General features: G+C 39.7%; 1 protein-coding gene across 1 annotated transcript in view; it reads left to right on the top strand.

Moving 5' to 3' along the window:
• FAM185A (family with sequence similarity 185 member A) overlaps nt 1-20321 on the top strand; it is a 29775-nt gene that overhangs the window by 6538 nt on the left and 2916 nt on the right. Inside the window, exons 3-7 of the mRNA XM_009902273.2 lie at nt 1004-1096; nt 4652-4790; nt 8566-8607; nt 13056-13151; nt 15402-15536. Coding sequence (XP_009900575.2) covers nt 1004-1096; nt 4652-4790; nt 8566-8607; nt 13056-13151; nt 15402-15536 — 505 coding nt within the window. The remainder of the gene's footprint in view (nt 1-1003; nt 1097-4651; nt 4791-8565; nt 8608-13055; nt 13152-15401; nt 15537-20321) is intronic.

The raw sequence follows: 20321 nt of genomic DNA, 5'->3' as shown, positions 1-20321 counted from the left end.
TCTGATATTTCTAAGTGTTACTATGTGTGTACCTCAGCTGTTTTGTTTGTGTGTTTGTTTTTTAATTATTGCATGCAATGGCAGCAGAGTCAATAGCACGAAATAACATGGAGTCAGAAGTCCAAGTACCCTTGATTGCCAGTCAGCAAACACAGTGATGGTAGTAACCCTGAGAAACAAGTGTTTAGTTAGGAAAGTACGGAAGTCAGTTCTGTGTTCCTGGAGGCTTCAAGTATCAATGACAATACTCTCTAATGCACCGAAAAAAAGGCTGCAAAATGACCAGTTTGGGGGCTCTGAGACTAATGCCTTTGTGGCTTCATTAGAGTTCAGAGGAGGTTGGTGTTATTTTCTCTGTCAATGCTGAGCCTTGCTCAATTCACAAAAATGTCAGGAAAACTCGAAGTGTAAAATATGATCCTTCCCTTCTGTAGGGCAACAGTAACTCTGGTTTCTAATTTAGGTTTTGGAATTATACTCTCTATTAGCAGTAAAGCAGAATTATTGGTGTGAAGCAGAATCGTTGGCCTTTTGGATTTGGCCAAGGTACTACAAATCTGACAGTCCAGAATCTGTAGCACAGTACAAGGGCTGGTTCTCCCCTTGGAAAGGAGCAAACTGAAGTGAGGCTGCCCTCCCCTGGATGGAGTAAAGAGCCGTTTAATGTTGCTTCACTGTCACATTGTTCACAAACCTCACTGAGTAGGAAAGCAGGACCCCCTTTCTTTACAGTAGAAAGTGGAGTGCTGATCAATGGCTTCAAATGAAAATAAAGGTTCCTCAGCATGATTCTTTTCCTTGTGTTTCTGGTGACTTGTTTTGGTTTTGACTCTACTGGAAATAAACAGCATATTTAGCAATCACTAGAGAAGAAAACTTCACAGTAAAAGGAATGCTTGTGATTCAAGGTGGTTGTTGTGGTGCAGCTTAGAACAACGATGTAAACGTGTTTCGAATTGCAAATATCCCAACCATAGCATTTTTAAACTGTTTTTTTTTTCAGAGCCATAAAATTGATATAAGAACAGATGGTGGCAAAGTAATTGGTCTTGGAACACTTTATGGAAATACAGATATTTGTGCAACAGAGAAGGGTGTAAGTAATAAGTAAAACTTGCTCTTCACTGGCTTGTTCAGTTTGTGTGTTGCAAAATGACTAAGATTTGAACAATATGCTGAGGAATGTTTAGTGACCCTCATTAGCTTATTGTGATTTCTCTGTTAACTTATTTCTCTGTTCAGTTACACTATCTCACTTCATGCTTGATTTGGATTAGTAAACAGGCTCCACAGAAAGAGCAGTAACAAATGTGATTATTCCATCAGCACAGTGGCTGTGCTAGCTGATACAGTTCACCAGCTTTAATTAGATAGACTCTCACAATGCTCTTAAACTTATTGCTTGGCTGTTGTTCAGACACCTGGATTCTACAGTAGGCCCATGAGTTTGTTTTAATGTCTCATTAATACTGTCTTGATATTTGTACATGCTGTACATACACTTCCATCATTATATGGTTGCAAGAAAGGAAGAGTGGAAGGAGTGTGTATTTCAGCTGAGGAAATATAATCACATGTAGTCTTGTCATGAGATGCAGAAGAGTTTTGTAGAGAAGTAGGTTGTTTTTTTCAGCAGATGGCAGCAGGAGACAAAGCTCCTGCTGCTCTAATCCAACTTTGTTTCTTGCCTTAAGTACTCAATACTTCTCCATTATTTAAAATAATGTAGAGCTAGGCTCCCTTACACAGTACTACAGTTCTCATACTCAGGCTGGGTTTTAGGCTCAGCTTGAAAGCTTAGGTGTCATAATGTCCATGCATATGGTTGCATTAGGACGCCTTTGTTCTGAAGCGTTGGTAGATGAAGCCTGGAAGTAGCTTGGATGCGTGCAGGATTCTGTCAGAATCAATAGGTACCCTTAAATTCAGTACAGTCCATGCAGCTAATGTCAAGTAGCATATGACTGGTGTTGATAAAAGCAAGTGAATGGTAGAAAAACAATTAGATACATCTATGCAAAAACATATTTCTCATTTGCATGAACTAAGATTGTTTTGTTTTAAAAACTTTTTTCAAACACATTGTCCTTTTGAAGCGAAACAAACCATGCAGATAAGCTGAATTTCTTCTTTGTGGTCATGAATATTTATAATAGTCTGTAATATTGCTGGAAGTCCCTCTTGGAGTTGTAAGCTCTTGAGTGAAGTGAGTAATTTTGACAGGCATTTACAGCTATGGAACAATATTTTGGCTTACATTATTAAACTTGTTAACAAACCTGACTGTGTAGTGTGAGATTTCTTTTCTCAAGTGGCCACTTGTGTAATAATCACTTAGCCTCATGTCTCCTGTGTGTGTTTGTATAAGATGTTTCTTCCATCAGTTGTCATTATTATGTAATTATGGTTCTGTTAGCCTTTCCAGTCCCCTCCTGGAGGTGGGTAGGAAAAGGATGTGGTAAAATACACTAAGCACTTGAGAAACAAAAGATTGTTAAGGGGGGAAATGGAGAAGACATTAGTAAATATTTTAGCAAGGATGGCACCAAAAGGAAAACCAAGAAATGGAATATGTGGGTAAGGAGTCATTTTCATAGCAAGGTGCTGGTTTTCACCTTGAAAATGTGTTAAGGTACAAAACCTTCTCAGGCTGATTTTTAAAGATAGACTGTCAGTTTTGCTTTAAAGGGTAAGAAACTAACGGAACTTGGGCACGTGGTGAGTAACTGCAACTCCCAAGGGAAGGAATTTTTCCAGAAAACCTGGTGGTTCAATGGACAATCAAATTTGTTTGACTGTGGAGTCATTAGCTAATCTGTGCCACAGGGACTTGTCTATAACACTTGTTAACAGAGCCAAACATCTATGTTCTGCCAAAAAATTAATAAAAGTTAAAGAATTTGAAATTGAAAACAGATTTAGGCTCAGCAAAAAGCAATCCTGTTTGTTTGTTTTCTTTCATGCTTTCCCTATCTAGAGTATTTATTTATTTATTTATTTTTAGTCTGGTACTTGAGCAATCTGACCTCTCACCCCAGCTCCCCCCACCTCAATTTGGGTTACTCTGAAACAAATGTACATTTCACTGCTAGGTTTGGGTTCATTCTTTATACTAACTAGCTGACTCAGTACTTTTTTTGTCATGTGCTGAGATGACTCCTTTTATTGCTGTGTGTTTTTAAGAGAGGTAGTTTAGGCTAGTAAATGAGCAGAGTTTCTGTGTGAGCTTGTTTATAATAAAACACTTCATGATATTTAAAATAAGAGAAATACTAAATAGAGTCAAAATTTGCATACCATAGCAACAGATGTAGCTTTTTGGGCTTTCCTTGTCCCGTTTAGGAATAACACAAGGCAGCCAGTTTGCACTCAAACTGCAGATATTCTTGTCTCCTCTGCCTTAAGTATTCTGTTTTTACTGTACTGATAGCAATGATGGCCCTGATTTAACTGGAAAGGTTCTTTGCAAGTAGTTTAACACTCTTGGAGGCCTACTTGGTGTTATAGCATCATGTCCGAAGTTGTAAGTCAATAGTCCATTCTGTAATCTTAGGACTTGAAGTATAAAGATGATGTAAAGCTTAGCATGTTGGTAAGGTCACAGTAGAATGTGGGTGTCATGTAGTCCATACTAACCCAGTGAACTTTTTAGTTCACAGGACAGAATGGAGTTTGTGCAACACTACCCCTTATTTCACCCCTACCTTACGTTTTATGTAATATACACTGGAAAGGCCAACATTGATCTAGAAGGCCACATGATGTAATTGATAAGGATTTTGTGCTATGTGCTTAGTCTTCATAATTAAAATAAAAATTGAGTGAGGATTAAGTAAGAAATACTGCAGGATTCTATCATAAATCAAGGTTAACTGAGAAAGAATAGGGTTTCATTCACATTGTTTTGTTCAGGTAAGTGCAGGTTAGGTCATGCAACAGGTTCCTTGTACACAGATTATCTCCTTTATCATCTTTTACTCCCCAAATCTATCTATAGCACAACTTTTCCAACTTACCCTTTGTCTGCATTTCTATTGAGAAGTAGAAATGGAGATTTTGTCTCTCATTTTTCAAGACTTTGAACAGAGGCCTTACTAAACAAGGAAACAGGAACAATTTTACTGAGAAAGGGCAGCTGTGGCCTTTTTGCAGATTTTCATCAGAGCTGTGTCTAAGAAGTGAGCCAGCTGAAGGTCTGACTAAAGAGCTGTGTGTAACAGAAGCACTGGGTATGTTAGCATGTGGAGCCAGAAAATTGCGTACTGATGCTCTTAGTGTCAGAATAGTTACAAACATTAAGGCTTCATTTTTAAAGTTAATTGTTTTGGGGTTTCTTACCTTCACAATGAAGGGTTCTGGGTTTCAAAAAGAAATCAAGCTTTTCTTTCATTTATTTGTGACATTTGGGTCCTTCACTTGTGTGATGGATGCAGTAATTCATAGCAGTGTTGTAAAGAATTACTAACTTGGTCAGAGCTCTTGGATGAAAAGATTCTTTTTTTGTTGTGTTTTTGTTTTATAGCTTTTGTTTGTTCTGCACCAATGACTGCTTTCCATTTATTTTGCCTCTTAATACTGTTACTTCCTTCTGCCTTTTTCCAACTGTGATGACAGGTTTTCCATTATGTTTATTTAAGTCTGTTTCTCATAGAGTGTGAATATAGAGAAGCTGCAGGGGACATCTATCAACATATCTACTGAATATGGGCTGCTGAAAACTAAGTACCTCTACGCAGAGTCATCATCTCTGTCTTCAGTAGCTGGTGATATTCTACTGGGAAGCATTCATGGTAAGAAAGACAGTGTCACATGGTCAGGGAGAGGGTGCCACAAATCTAGCTGCTTTGAAGGCCGTGTTCACAGTAGGCAACGGGCATAGTATATGAGCAGAACAGCTCTATGTTTGTTGGAGACTGAGTTGATGAGAATTAACTTGCCAAATAGCACACTGTATTTGGTTTTTTTAAACAGTTTTGCAAGCACACTTGTGAAATGGCAAAAAGCACACATTATAGGAAGAAAACATCATGCATACTAAGGATGTCAAGATATTTTACATTTCACCTGTGAAAATTGTATACCAAAAATAGTAAAAAAGGCTTTTTCCCCCTCTTTCCATAGGAGAAGTAATTCTTGCAGCAGTGGCAGAACTCAGGCATGTTTAGACTCTTTTAGCAGCGATAGTCTCTGTGTGCTGGCATTCTCTGCTAACAGTGGGGACAGTTTCTGTTCTTTTTTGGGGAAAAAGTGTCTCTAATCCATCCACCCTTTAACCTCCTTCACCTAGAACTAAAACTAATTTGAATGTCTTTCATATAAACAGCGAGGGAGGTTGGAATCTCTGGTGGTTTTCCAGTTTAATAAAATACGCACTTGGTTCTGACTGTGCTGTAATGTTTGTGGTGATTTAAGTAAAACAAACTGAAGGATATACAAAGGGTGAATATTGCACAGCTCAGAGTTCCAGGTTGTCAGCTTTATGCCTTATAAACAATTTGCTGTAATTCCTTTGAAATTTTGTGTTGTCTTCTTGCTTGAGAAATGACTCTCCTTTCTTCCTTAAGGGAGTAACTCCTTTGTCCAGCTACACTAAGTTTAAGAACAGTTTTCAACCTTGTTAGGTAAAGTCTGGTAGAAATAAGCTTTATTTCCCTTCTTGCTGTTACTGTGTTTTTCTAACATGTAGACTGGTACTTTTGTCTGAGAAGATGTTTTGCTTTGGTTTGTGGATTTTTTTCCCCCCTCTAACTTCAAACCAAAATAATGATGCTGTGAAGTGGTCAGTTTGTGACCATCTTCTTGCCTCAGCACACATCCAAAAGATTATTTGTACAAGCATTCCATTTTTGTACCAAGATAACTGCTGTAGTTAGTGACTTACTTCCTTAATAATGCCCTATTGCCATTTAGCTGATGAACAATGTGAAAACCTATGGATCACCATACAAATGACGCAGACATTTGCATTACTTCAGGTTTATTTTCATGAGATCTCTTCTAAATGGGTCTGGAACACCTAATGTTATGTTAGCTGTTTCCTTGGAAAACAACTGCATGACAGCATTTGCTTTGTCCTTCTAGTCTGTTTGTTCAGAAAAATATTTCTTGCAAAACATCATGTTCCTCAATCATGTTTTAATAGTGAGAGCAAGTATTTTTAAAGTCTTTTAAGTTATTATATTGCTTACACATAGGTACACACACAAATGTTAATGGCAAAGATAAACTCCGGTTACAACTTCATGATGGAAATGGGACACTTTCACTCCTAGTCTTTGCTCGCAAGGTGACTCCATTTTTTTCATTAATGTTGTTTGTAAAAACTTGGGCAGATTGTTTCTGGGGCAATTGAGGCCAATACTCCCTATAGCCAACAGTGTGCTGATATAGTTAGCATAAAATCAGCACAGCTGAGCACAAAACTGGGCTGGACTTCATGGCTTTTGCACTGAACTTTGAAGTTAGGGCAATGCAAGCTTTACAAATCGTCTGAGACCCATTTTGTAGCTGAATCTTGAGCAGAACAATTCCAACACTGTCAGTGCCCAGGCATTCTTTTGCATGCTTCATACTAATATGGCAAATGAATAATGCATTATTTTGAAGAAATTAGTCTTGAGTAATTGTTACCAATTTCTGTAACGGGCATTAGAGATGTCAGGCACCATGAAGCTTTTGAATTGACACATGAAACAGGCAAGAGCTCTGAGCCTGGGAAATGTGCTGCTCTCTCCATAGGCAATAGTGTTATGGTGAAACTTCCTCACAGCAGGGCACACAGGGGAAAAAGGAAAGCCCTCTTGGCAGCTGTGCCAAAGTCTTGGGCTGAGTTGCATTAATTGTTAATTTGTTTAATCCACAAAATAGTTCAAGCTGGAAAGGAATTTGACATAAGTCCAAACTAATGCTCAATTAAAGCAAACTTACTCATGGCTTTGTCTGTTTAAGCCTTGAATATTCTCTAGGACAAAGATTGCGTGACCTTTCTGGGTGACTTCTTCCAGTCCTGAATTCCCCTTCTGGTGGGGAAAAACTTCCCTCTTTTTTCCTGCTTTATGGGGGTTTGGTTTTTTGGTGGTTGTGTTGTGAAATTTTGGGGGAGGGAGTGAAGGGTTTGCTTTTAATAATTTCCTTTATGGCAATATGTAACCATTGCCTGCTGTTGCTGCATCATTGTGAGGAGAGTCTGGCCCTGTACCCTCCCATTAGGTAGTTGAAGACCACAACGAGGTTTCTCCTCAGCCTTCTCCTTTTAAAGCTCTCTGAGCACTTGTAGTGTGCTCTGAGCCCCTAATCTCAGTACCCTGCTCTGGACACAATATTCCAAATGAAAAGCTGCCTGGTGCTTTTATTTGCTTTTTGCACAAGAATAGCTCTGCCACCTTGAGAGCCTTCAAAACATGGGAGGGATCGTGAACCTGTCATGCTGATATGTTCACATTGTGCCACATTAGTCATATCTGCCATCCAAGCCTGTGGTTAAGAAGAGTTGCCAAAAGCCTAGGATTTGTTACAGTTTGTACAAAAATAAGTACCAGTCAGGATAAATTGGAGAAAGGGTGAGATAATTATAATGTGCCTTTTAAAAGCAGCTACGATTAAAGCCAAACATCTTTCAAGTCTGTTGAAATATGACTTTTGTTTCAACTCTGATTTCCAGAACCCTTAAGTATTTTATGTAGAATGCTGTTGAAATGGTGAATTGAAGCCTGTTGATGATAGGCTGCTTTTCTAGCTTTCAGCCCACAGACCACTAAGAAAAACAGTGCAGGTCATATAGAGTGGAATGCATCCTGCCCTAATGGCTGTTTGCTGCTGTGCAATTAAGAGAAGATGGGAGCAGAGATTTATTTTTGCACATTTTAAAGGAGCCTTCAAAAAAATAAATTGAAAATTGGTGTATTACAAAATAAGGTTTTGGGTTTTTTTATTTAAAGCATTTTTTGGTGAGGGAATTATACCTTTGTAGCACACATGGAACTATGGAAGTTCCCACCAACTTTTCTAGGCCATTAGTAGTATAGGTAACTTTTCTTTTAGTAGGTGCATCTGTTCTTCCAGATTCTCTTCATGCTCTGGGTAAGGAGTGTTATGTATTTGGTAGAGAGGGTATGTCTATATAAAAGAGGAAAATACAATCTGTTTCTCTTAGGCATCTTATTAAACTGCTTGAATCATCCATAGTGCTGTTGCATGCATCAGAGCAATTAAAAAGAGAATTGGCCCCCAGATAAAATAACTAATTATTGTGCTTTATCCTTGCAATGCCTCTCTGCTTTTCTCTCCCTCACATCCAGTCTGTCTTTAAGTTTTACTCAGTGTTTTTTCTTGTCTGGCATCACATTGCTTTTACCCATAGGTAGTATGATTTTTGTTTTTAAAGCAGTAATATTCACACAATAGAGCAGTTTATGGTATTTTGCTTTTATATGCTGTATGTAAGAGATACTTCTACAGCTACACTGCCCTTGTATGGGATCTCATTACTTTAGCTTTTGTTATGATTTCAGAAAACAGTTAAATAATATGTTTAACATATTTTTTTCCTTTTTCTTTTCCTAATAGGTAACACCAGTCTTCAGACCAAAACAGGGAGTATAACAGTAGGTAGGTTCTACCTTTTCTCTAAGATATCTCTTTTTCACTCTTCCCTTCTGCTTTCCAAAAGATGAATATCTGCAGGGATAGTAAAAAGGACATGATTCCTTACAGATGTTTCTGCCCTTTTTTCAAGAGTAGCACTGATAGGTGGCAGAGATCTTTTCCAAACTTGGCTGTCAGCCTTTTGCAGTTGGGCAAGGCTGTCTAGTTTTTGCTATGACAATACCTTCTGAGCTTTGCAAATTAGATGAGACTAGATGTCATGTTTTGTATTCGGTGGTGATAAAAGGACACAAGGAAAGACTGCATGCATCAAACGCAGTAATTTTGCATTTGAACCTTGTTGTCTTTCACATTTGCTGATACCACTGATTAGCTATATTCTGTATTTTCTTTTGATACCACAAAGCATTAATCACTGATATCTTGCATGTTGTATGGGGAAGGCTTCTGAGAATTTAAATGTTTCTGAACTGTTATTGTAATCATTGTTTTTTCCTTCAGAAATAGAACAGCTCAGAAGTTTTCCTTCAGGGACTGAAGCTTTCATATAATAGGAGCATAACTCAGAGTTGTCAATTACAGTTGATGCTGTATCAGTTGCATTATTCTGGAAATATATTAGGAACTCTTCTTTAACCATAATGCATGAACACAAGTGAGAAACTCATTCTTTGACTTTGTCATAGAGATAAGAAGTAACTTAATCCTAGATGAAGCCAAATGTCTTTTGTATGTACACAGAAGAATTTTCCCTTCTGTAAATAAAGTTGGTTACAGGCCCACAGCTCAAAGGCTTCTGCTAGTGGTAGCACCCATAGTCACTAAGCACGGTGCAGAGATGAGATGTGCTGTTACAGTTCTTATGTTTCTAAGTGATTTTTACTGACTCTCTGGAAAATGAGTTGGTCTTTAAACCATAGAGTTAAATTAAGCTTGCTAGTTGGCTCCTCCTTCAGTTAAATAAACATTCTTCATATTCTGAGTTTAAATAAGTTTCTTAGCACAGGAGGCAGTTTTTTCCATCAACAGATCATGCTTATTTTCCTTAATTAGCCAGGTTCAGCTTAAATGTTAGGACACCTCTTACAATTGAATAATAACTTTTTTTCAGATTTCAATTCTGAAGGTCTTATTTGGGCTTAATCTTTTCCTAAAGAACATCAAACAACCTTTAGATTTTTATTAATTTTTTCAAAGGCAAATAATTGTTAAGCTTCAGTGGTTCAACTCTAAAAGCCTGAGAAAGAAAATGTTGAGTTCTAAGTGAAAGGTTTTTGTGTTTGAGAAATTTATTCCACAAGATAGTTGGTTGGATTGCCAGAGACCTGACAGGGTTTTGCTGTTAGAAACAGGAAGAACAATTCAGACCTTCCAACTTCCCTGGCTGTGTTTTCATTGAGATGAATTGAGGATTTGATCAGTTAATGTGGCAGTTCAGGCTGGGTGCCTCCTGTTCCTGCCACATAGGTTACACATAGGTGTTCAAGGGGAGATTGGACGTGGCACTTGGAGCCATGGTCTAGTTGTGAGGTCAGACTTGATGATCCTTGGGGTCTCTTCCAACCTTAGTTACTGTGATACTGTGATACCTCCAGTGTCCCGAATGTCCAGCCTGGTAGCTGGACACAGGGAGCTGCATATTTCATACCCATAATATCCTGCGCCCTATAAATCCAGCTGTAAAGTCTTTCACTTCCTCTTTCTTCCCGTTCTGCTCCTGTAGGGAGCATCTCCCAATCAGGTAACAGTGGGGGAGTATCTCAAGGCCTCTTAGGCCTGGCTAGGCCTAATGCCAGGAGGAGAAGGGGGAGGGGCAGTCTCAGACCTGGCCAGCTGAGACTAGCCTAATGGGGGGCAGGGAAGAAAGAGCCCTGGGGACGTTTGGATATAGCCCTAGGTGGGGAGATGGGAAGTGTTGGGAGGCTTTTGGGTGTGCTGTGGGGGCCTCTATGCTTTGGGTGTCTTGTCACTATGCTTGTAGCTTTCTGTAAAACACTAATTGCTTTCTCATTTAAACTTTCCATCACTTCTGCAATCCATTTGTGTGAGTGTCATTCTTTTGCCCCTTTAGGGGCAAGAGAGGATCTGTCTGGCCTCAAACCCAGGACAGTTAACTAAAAAAAAACACAGTCATCTCTACATTTTGGGGATGCATCCTTACAGGTCAGGCTAAAACACAGTCAAGAATGCTGGATTCTTTTCCAAAATACTGTGGGGCAAATACTACTGTGTAGTTCTATGTTAAAATGGGGAACTAATGCTGTTCTCACCCTTTAAATTTCTGCTTTATTATTTATAAAATAAATATAAATAGAATTAATTTTGTTACTGTTTGTGTAATCTATTTTAATTTTTTTTGACACTTCATAGAAAATTCTGTCTGCCATATGGCAGAGGCTTAAAATCAGTGTTTCACACTGACACTGTTGAAGTATGGAAGTAGGGATTCCTGATTAGTCACAAATAAATTGCTTTCCAGCCCTATACTAGAAGCTTTCTTCTTCTAACAAACATTCTGAAGATTTTGAATGGATTTGAATTTAAAACTTATTTTTACTTCTAGCTGAAGTTGCTACTTAAAAGAAACATGAATAACCTTACAAAAAGCAATGTGGTACTTGGGTTTTAGAACAGCTTAATCTTTTTAATTTGGTAAATTAATAGTAAGTCTCAGGTTGGAAGAGACCTCAGGAAGTACTAAAATCCCAGAATGGTTGAGGTCACAATAGACTTTCAGAGGTCATCTTGTCCAGTCCTGCTGTTCAAGCAGTCTTTAGTCTTTAACTTCCTGCTAGAAGCCTTGCCATCTGTGAGGCTCCTGAGTGCTTTATCCTGTGTCTTGAAAGCCTCCAAGGATGCAGACACCCTCTCTGGGCAAGCCGTTCCACTGTTGACTGTCTGAGAATTAAAAAAGGTTTTCAGACTGAAACTCTTTGTTCAGCTTACGTCTGTTGTTTATTTGGCTCTCATTGTGCACCACTCTGAGGAGCCTTGATCACCTCCTAGCAGATACTGTGAAGCTCTGTCAGGTCCTGAAGCTCTCATCCCTTGGTCTGTCCTGATGGGGAAGGTGTTCCCTCATTATCTTGGTGCTTCTGTGCTGAATTCACTTCAGTTTGTTGATGTCTACCTTCTCTTGGGAGCCCCCACACTGGATGCTGTATTCTAGATGTGGTCTAATGAAGTGCTGAGTAGAGAGACATGATCCCTTCCTCAATACACTGGCCATGTTCCAGTTAATACTGCCAAGAACGCTATTGGACTTCTTTCCTGCCAGGGCACACTACTGGCTCATGGTCAGCCCTAGAAGTTGCTTGCTTTTCAGTGTTATTGGTATGGTCTGATTACGTATTCTCTGTGGGGCTGCCAAGTCAAATTTTACCAGCTGGGGAAAAAACAACAACTTTTCCTTCCTGGATTACCTGTGTAATTTAACCCAATTATGTATTGAAGAAATGGGTCTTCTGTGTTTGGTGTAGTCAGAAATGATAAAGCTTGCAGTGGCTGCTTTGAGTCAAAGGGGAGGAAACAACCCTAACCTGGCAAGGAAAACTGTCAATTGAGATCTTTTCTTCTGCCAGTCCCATGGAGATTCTGTGGTTGACTGTTACTAATTTGGTTGGGAACATCTGCAAAAATACCTTGTACATGAAAATGTCAAGCTTTCAGTACCGGAAATGCTCATTAAAGAGGTTGATTCATATTAAATGTTCCTGGTTTAATGACTTGAACTTTCAAATATCTATTATGAACAACCTTTAAAAAAGCCATCAGTAAAATGTTTCATTGCCACTAAAACAAAACCTTTTTTCCTAGTTCATTGATTTCAGTTAATGAAGATTTGCTGTTTTGTTGTTAGCCAAAGATGGTCTCAGTTTCTCAGCTGAATAAATGTGGATTGGCTACTTTTTAAATTACTTCCCTCTCTAAAGAAATCCATTCTAGCTGTGGGATGATCCCTTTCCATGTTTTCACTGTCATATGTAATACACTGATCTTCCACATCTGTGCTTGAGAACTGGCCTCAGAAAAGCTCCAGATGAGCTTATTTAGAGCTAAAACTGCTATGGCAAGAGTACAGCATTAATGCTGGACATCATTGTGATGATTAACCAAGTTTATTTTTACTTTTTGAAAGGGGAAGCATCTTTCAGGTTTCATTTAGTTGGTTTAGCTACTTTTGAAAGTTTGACTGTTTCGTTTTTTGTTGTTGTTGTTTGCACACCCAGAAGCTGAGAAATGTCTCTATCAGGACTTAAAGGTTTTTTGCCAAAACTTTAATTTCTGGTGTTGTATCTAAAAACATATTTCACTGACTGTCTCTTGCTCATGTACATAGCCCCTTTTTTTTTTATGCTTCTCTAGAGTTGCTCCACAGCACAAAGATTCCAGCAACATTCTATGTTAAAAAATGAATGATACACCAGTTCTCTCCTCTTTGTTTTCTTTAGATTCATCAGATGGAAATCTCAAAGCTTCTACACAGCATGGGACAATAGATGTTTATGTCAGTCAGTTAAGAGAAGTGGATCTGAAATCCCAGACAGGTTAGCAAACTAAAACATTTTTTTTTCTGTGTCAACTTATGATCTAATAGAAAAGGGAATAAGTTGTGGGGGTTGTTTGTTTGTTTTTCTGTCTAGTTTGTGATTTTAGGTTATCTACAATTTTTTAAAACCTCATTATTAGAAGTATATAAACATGTGCAGTAAATTCTGGAAGGGGCAATGATACCTAAAATGGATTACAGAATTTTTGTATTTTTCAATATTTTCCTTTTTTCTTGGCAATATACCCAGCAGAAATCTGCAGAGTTGGATTCCATTTTCCCTTTGCTTTGAGCAGTTTACTCCATGATGCTGTTATATATATGTGCAGAGTGACAACTGACACATTTGCATGTCTTTTTCCTGCCTGTTAAGGGTGAAATGTCATGGTACAGAAATTGGAAGGCAGAAAAACAAAGATGAGAAAGTCTTACACTGCCATTCTTCCTTTTTCTCCCCTCCTGATTAATCACTAGAATTACACTTCTTAGTGAAGCTCACTCTAAACTTGGATTTGTAATTCTTCCATGCAGAAGACAGGATACTGTAAATGACAAAGCCCTGAATACATCTTGGTTTGCAAAAAGCCCACTACAGCATTTTTATACATCATGATGTCAGGCACTTCAGGTGGTTTAAATGAACATGGTACTTGATACCCCTCCCTCATCTGTGAGGCAGTGCTTGTGCCCTTGTAAAACCTAGCAGATCCTCAGAATGGGAGTCATGAAGGAAATGCACAGAAATCACTTGTGCACCATCCTGCTGTGCAAGCTGTTCTGGTTCCTTCCACTGGTGCAAAGGAGGCTATTTTTATATAACTTCTCAGTTACCTTTTGGATCACTTACTACAAAGTTAATGTCTTTGTGATTTAGTGAAAAAGAGGAACATATTTAATAAAAGCTATTTCAAGACATTGCCTGCCATCTCCTCTGGCAGCACAGTTTAGAAAAGACAAAGCTCATGAAGTTCTGGTTGTGCTTCTCTAACTTCAGAGTAACTGCTGACAGCTGCAGTGCAGAAAATGCCCCATTGGTGATAAATTAGCTGCACATGTGCTGGGGTTTGTGAGTCACATAGCTGAGCAGCTCTCCAAGGAGAACCCAAGACAAGACCTTTTCCATTTCTTTTACTAAAGCTTTTGTGTATCCAACAGAACTTAAGCTTAAATGATACTGACAGTTACTTGTTCATGAGGTCTGCCCCAGGCAAGTGATTGTGCTGAATTTAAATTGAAAGCTAGAGGTGCTTTATGACTGCTCTTCAGCTGTTAGGACATCAGTTTTCTTGTGTTCTGCTTCAGCTTTTGTGACCTACTTAAAGACAATTTACTTCTATGCCTAACTGTTTGGTGGGATTTGGCTTGGTTTTTTTAAGTGCATGTTGGCACTGGGCAAAAACTAAGGAGCACATGTACAAACACAAAGATTTTTGTGTTAATGTGTAGGGTGCAGCTTCTTGACATTGTGACTAAGTCATTATAAACATGACTAATGTGGGCACGCTGAGGGCCTGACATCTACCTTCAGGATAGAAGCACATACTGAAGGGGAGCAGAGTTCAACATTTCTTTTTCTAATGTCAAGAGTAGAATTAATTATTCAGGCCACCAAAGCTGCAATTTTGCTAATAGTTTAGACTATGTATCACAAAAATGTAAACTGGTTAGTGACTGAGCCTGAATCTGCTTGAGGATGTGAACAGCTGGCCCTGTGCACTAATGCAAAAACAGTTGCTAGTGCTGACAGTGTGCAAGGGACATCTGATCATGCCAGAGGGGCAGCTGTTTCATAATGTGCCATGCACTGGAGGGATCAGTCATCAAATCCCATCCCCTTGCTCAGGAGTGTATATATGCAGCTAGAAGATGCAAGTAAAGGCATTACAGTTGAGAGCTGTTAGACTTGATTCCCTTGATCATTCCTGCAATGAGATCCTCTACCAAGAGCCACTGCTAGTGGTGTATGTCACTGTTAATTTTTCGTCTCTGCCAATGAAATACTGTAACAGCACTTCCTGCCTGTGACATACAACATTCTGGTTTTCATAAATGAAAATATCTTCATTTATCCATTCAGAGTAAAAAAAAAAAAAAAGGTTTCTGTCTCTAAGCTGTAAAAACAAAAAACAAAACCCACAATCCAAGAAAATAAGCCAACAACAAACCAGCAAAACAACTATTTGATTAGTTTGCCTAGTTTAATCTTTGATCTCAGTGCTAAACTAAGTTTCCTTTATATTTATACCAGGTTCAATTACAGTCAAGGTGCCTGCATCTCTTAAAGCCTATTTACAGTTGTCTGGTAGGAAAGTGGATGTGAGCTCAGAGATCCAGTTAGAAGAAACACAGAGTGCCTTTAAAGAGGACCATGTAATTCTAAGTGGTAAGACTTACTAATCTTGGCTTTCAGTAACTGTCTGGTCTTAGTCAGAGGAGTTTATTGCTCTTGGCACCTTGTTTTGTCTGTTTGAGGTTCAAATGTTTGCTTGTGCCATTGTACTCCCCATGTTTCTAGGTAGCTTTTTTAATTTTGTTTGGTATAAGATATGTAAATGCAAACTGCCTCTCTAACCAGAGTCTTAGATCATCTGCAGCATTATTCCAGTGAATCTGTGGGAGGTAATGCAGGGCTGAATTTGACCCATTGCTTGGTTGGCTTAGACAGTCACATAAGGAATTGCCATGGAATGTCTATTAAAAATATACTGACAAGTTTTCTTTTTCTGTCAGGCAGGAGGGGGGGAACATGGCCTATTTATAAATGTACAATGTAAATGTTAAGCAGTGAAGGACAGAGTGAGAAATGAAGTGTGGGAGATAGCTGGAAGAGCTATAGAGGAACAAAGAGTATATGGAAAGGTGCCTGCAATTACTGGAAGCATTCTTCCAATGCATTTCAAATTGAACTTGGGAATCCCAAGCTATGCTGTTTCCTGCTTTAGACAACAGTTGTGCAATTCATTGTCAGGGTGTGTGTTTCTCTCCTCCCCTCCAGATGTGTCTATCTAGCAGTTAAGGCTGTTGCTGTTACCAATCACTCAGTTTGCTCAAGAGAAAGCATTAACACAATGAGTCTGAAGGCTCCAGCTTTGGTTTTCAAATGTCTTATGTCACTGTGACCTGATTTGATAGCAGATTGGGTGAGGCTTTCAGTTTTTCTTTGCTTTTAAACCTAAGAGGAAGAAAAGCACAGAATTCTTCTGTGTAAGATGATATTCTCAAATTAAGGAAATGTTAGAAGTGTTTACACACAACTTTAATCTGTAGCCTGCTTGTTTAGAATAGTAGCCTTGAAATGTATAGGCTTTTTTCTTCTTGCCTTGAACTGTAACCAGCATTTAAACTTGCCAGTGCTTATAATACAATTGCTTTTAAAACCACGGTTACAAGTTCTCAGCCTAGAAACCTGTGAAGGCTCCCACATTCTAGCAAGGCTCCAAGGAATTAATCTCCTCAAAACATTCCTCAAAACTCCTCCCAGTGAACAAGGACCACTAGGCAGGCAATCTTGTCACTGGAAGCAGTGAAGAGTGAGATAGTCACAGCTGAGTGGCTGCTGTGGTTCCAAGTTCACTGAGTGTTTATGTAGGATACTCCTTGCTGAAGCGGATGCAATTTTTCAACCCACCACTCTGTGGAAGTGATCAAGGCAGTTGAGGTCAAAAGCAGCTCTGAGTAGTTAACCCTTAAATTCATATATCCCAAAGGCATGGAGATCAGATGGAGTTATGGAGAGGCAGCAACATTAGGCTGGTGATGACCAATTGTTTGAAGAGGTTATGGCACTGCACAAAATGTTTATTAAATACAGCTCTAAACTGATTGTAATACAGCTGGATGAAAAATAGCCCCTGGAAGGGATTTCCTGTATAACACAACTCTGCTGAACCAGTGCTGGCCTGAAGTAAAGCATCCTCATCTGTCATCATACTCAGCACTGAGCTTCGAGTGTTTTCTCATATCATGTAACCAGTTCTTCATAGGAGCTCTGTGCTTGCTCCCTTCTCTTCACTGATCAGCAGAAAACAAGCCTGAAGGTTGCTTTTAACATCTGTTTTGCTGTTTTTCTTGCCATTTGGAAAAGAGGGCCTCCCCTTTTTGTTCTAAGCCAGCAATATTCCTTTGCTATGATGAGGGAGATGCTTCCAGTTTCTCCTTCTCTTTGCCTTATCTGTGGAGATAGTGCATCATTTCTGCAGGCCAAGCACCTGTCCCCTCATTCTCAACAATCTCCTCTTCTTCAAGTTGGTATTTGAGAATTTTCTTGTACAGGTAGATTCTGAAATAAAAATTGTGTAATGCTGTTTATATAGCATGAAAACATTATCCAGTGTCGAAGTTTGAAGTTCAGAGGCTGTAGCTGATCTTCTGCTGTAACTGAAGGATAAGATGTAGACAGAAGAGGGAGTTTTGCAAGTAGAAAACCTCTCTGTACCACAAGAGTATGGCAGCTGAGATTGTGGAAAAAAAAAATCTATTTCTATATTAACCTCTGAGCTCAGAAGCATAACAAACTGGCCAGTTCTTGTGTGGATGACAGGAACCAGCTGCTTCCAGGAAGCTTTACTTATATCTGGGAATATTGTGAGAAATCTTCTACAGTGGGAAGACAGGGTAGAGTTCTGTGACTTGGGTAAATATATGTGCCTAGTCTGTCACCTACTTTAGGCAAGCATTCCCTGCTCTGCTACAGTGGCTCTGATGTGTTGGCATCTCACCCTGCTTCATGGCTCCCATCTCCATGCTGAGTGGGAAGTCAGTACACAGCAATCCCACGAGCAGTCACACCCAGGGCTCTGCAAGATAGCAAAGGAATAGAGCAGGACTTAAAGCTAGAAGATGAAAGCCTGGAGTGAGTGCTTGAGAGGCAGAATAAGAGCTTTCAAAAGTGTCTTTCAAATATCTTGGAAGACTGGGGCATTTACTAAGAAAGGGCAAGAACTAGAGAGAAGTGCTAGAGCGTTTACTCTTTGGTCTAATTTGCAAGGGTAAGGCATCTGTTTCTACTAGCATCAGTAGGCACTGATGCCTGTGCCTCCCACTGTGTCCAGGTCTGCTGTACTCTTAAATCAGCCTGTAGAGATCATTACCTATATCTCAAACTACATATGGTAAGGGGCAGGATAGCAGTTAGAGTGTCAAGCAGAAAAGAAGCTTAGGAGACTGTCAAGCCAAACTGGTTGCAAACTGGTGGAAGGGCATGGTTAAAATTCAAATAATCTTCAAATTCAAACATTTAGGGCATCTTTCTAATAAGGCCATTTCAGTTCAAAGTACAAGAGGAGAATTATCTCTGTGGGCCCAAAAGGAGGAATGCAGGGGGTTCAGATAGATGTGTCCTACCTCAGTGTCCTTCAGGAATGACTTGTTTCTCGCTGCTCCCAGAATGGCTTCTCATCCAGTAGTACTGGGGAAAAGGCCTTGTGAGGTGCTGTGGACTTTCCCTGTAGGGTTGCTTCAGAGCCAGGGTGAAAGGAGCTTGGTGACTGCCTGAGTCTCATACACCACACAAAAAGCTTTACAGGTGTTTTAACTGCTTTGGTCACCAGAAATTCTGTGGTGTTTGAGGTAATTTCTGCTGCTTTAGCTGCAAGGTGTCCCAGGGTTAGATAGAGCTGAAGGGGGACAGTAAGCAAGGCAAGCAACCTGCCTTTAAAAAGGAAATCACTGGAAGAGCTTGTATCATGGCAGCCTGCTGAGGCTTAGGTTTCTTCTGGAGTTGAACAGCTGTTTGCAGCGCTTCTCCCACAGTGAAGCTGACTAGGGCCTTTTGGACTGAGAGTTAGGATTCTGATCCCAGCAGTAACATTATCCACTTGCTTTGTCCCTCCCTGTTTTCTCTGTTCTCAAGGTGCTTCTTCAAAACTTTCCTTCTTTCCTAGAAGCAACTTTTATTGACTCCCTGCCACTAGAATTGAGTGGGAAGGGCTTTGTTTTACAGTGTCTCTCTAAATACTCTTCCTCTGTGAAGCCTTGATCCTTAAGCAGTATCTTAAAAAGACAAGGACAGACCCAGGTTGTATCTGGAAAAGATTACATTCTTTCAAGTCAGAGAGAAAGTTCATCCAGCTGTTAGAAAGTACATAAGAGGAGATGCTGTCCTGCAGATTTGTATTGGTTTCAGCTTGGACTGAACTCAAGCTGTCTCACAGCCTTTGAGATACCACAGTCTTAACCACACCAGTGAGCAGTGTTTACAGGCTGCCTGCCCAGGGATGTTGTGGAGTCTCCCTCTCTGGAGACTTTCAAAACCCACCTGGATGCATTCCTGTGTGGACTATCCTAAGTGATCCTGCTTTAGCAGGGGGGTTGGACTCGATCTCTTGAGGTCCCTTCCAACCTCTGCCATACTGTGAAATAAGCTCCTTTTCATGTGTTTTATGATATGAAAATGGAGCTCTTTTTAACTTCTCCAGTTTTCAGTAAGACAAGTGAGTGGAGTCAGTACTCAGCTGTGTAAAGTTCTGCAAAGGCGTCCTCTGCCTTTAGACACCAAACAGGGGCACAAACCCTCTTTCCTTGGTGTTCAGTTGAAATGGTGGCCACACAGCACACCAGTATAGGTATCTTTTCCTGAGTTCATGCAGTTGTCCTGACTGGTCGAGTTTGAAGTGAATTTGGTTTTTTCCCTTCCTTATCCTCAATCCATCAGACTGTTTGCCTTCATGGTTTAATTGTGCTAGCAAAGTCATCCTCAAGCCACTGATGTTCCTGGTGTTCAGGCTACAAGCAGTGAGTACAGTTAAGACTGAACTCATCAAAATATCTCCAACCAGACCTTGGTACTTGATTAGGGCCTCACATATAAAGCTGTTTAAATAATCTTAAGCTTGATTTGAACCTGCAACTGGCAATAGGCTTAATAACCTTCAAATGGCTTGAAGATCTTTATCCCTAGGGAGTGGAACCTGACACTTCCTTGCAGGCAGTTTGATATTTTCTGTGTTCCCTTCACAGGCAAATGTCCAAAAGAAGCATAAGGAACCAAACACTTTTCTAAGTTCACATTAGCAAATGTAAAATGAGAAACAGAGCCCAGACAACCCAGCCTTACAACAGCTCTTGGTCATTTGTTTCTGTCCTTCTGCAAAGCTCTTTCAGCAAAAGTGTAGCAGGATGTAAGCAGGGCATGAAACTGTTCCTTTCTAGGGCTGATGCTATGCTTCAG

Source organism: Dryobates pubescens, chromosome Z (assembly GCF_014839835.1).
Source record: "Dryobates pubescens isolate bDryPub1 chromosome Z, bDryPub1.pri, whole genome shotgun sequence".
NCBI lineage: Eukaryota > Metazoa > Chordata > Aves > Piciformes > Picidae > Dryobates > Dryobates pubescens.
Note: the sequence above shows the minus strand (reverse complement) of the source record. Positions and strands in the feature narration are given on the sequence as shown.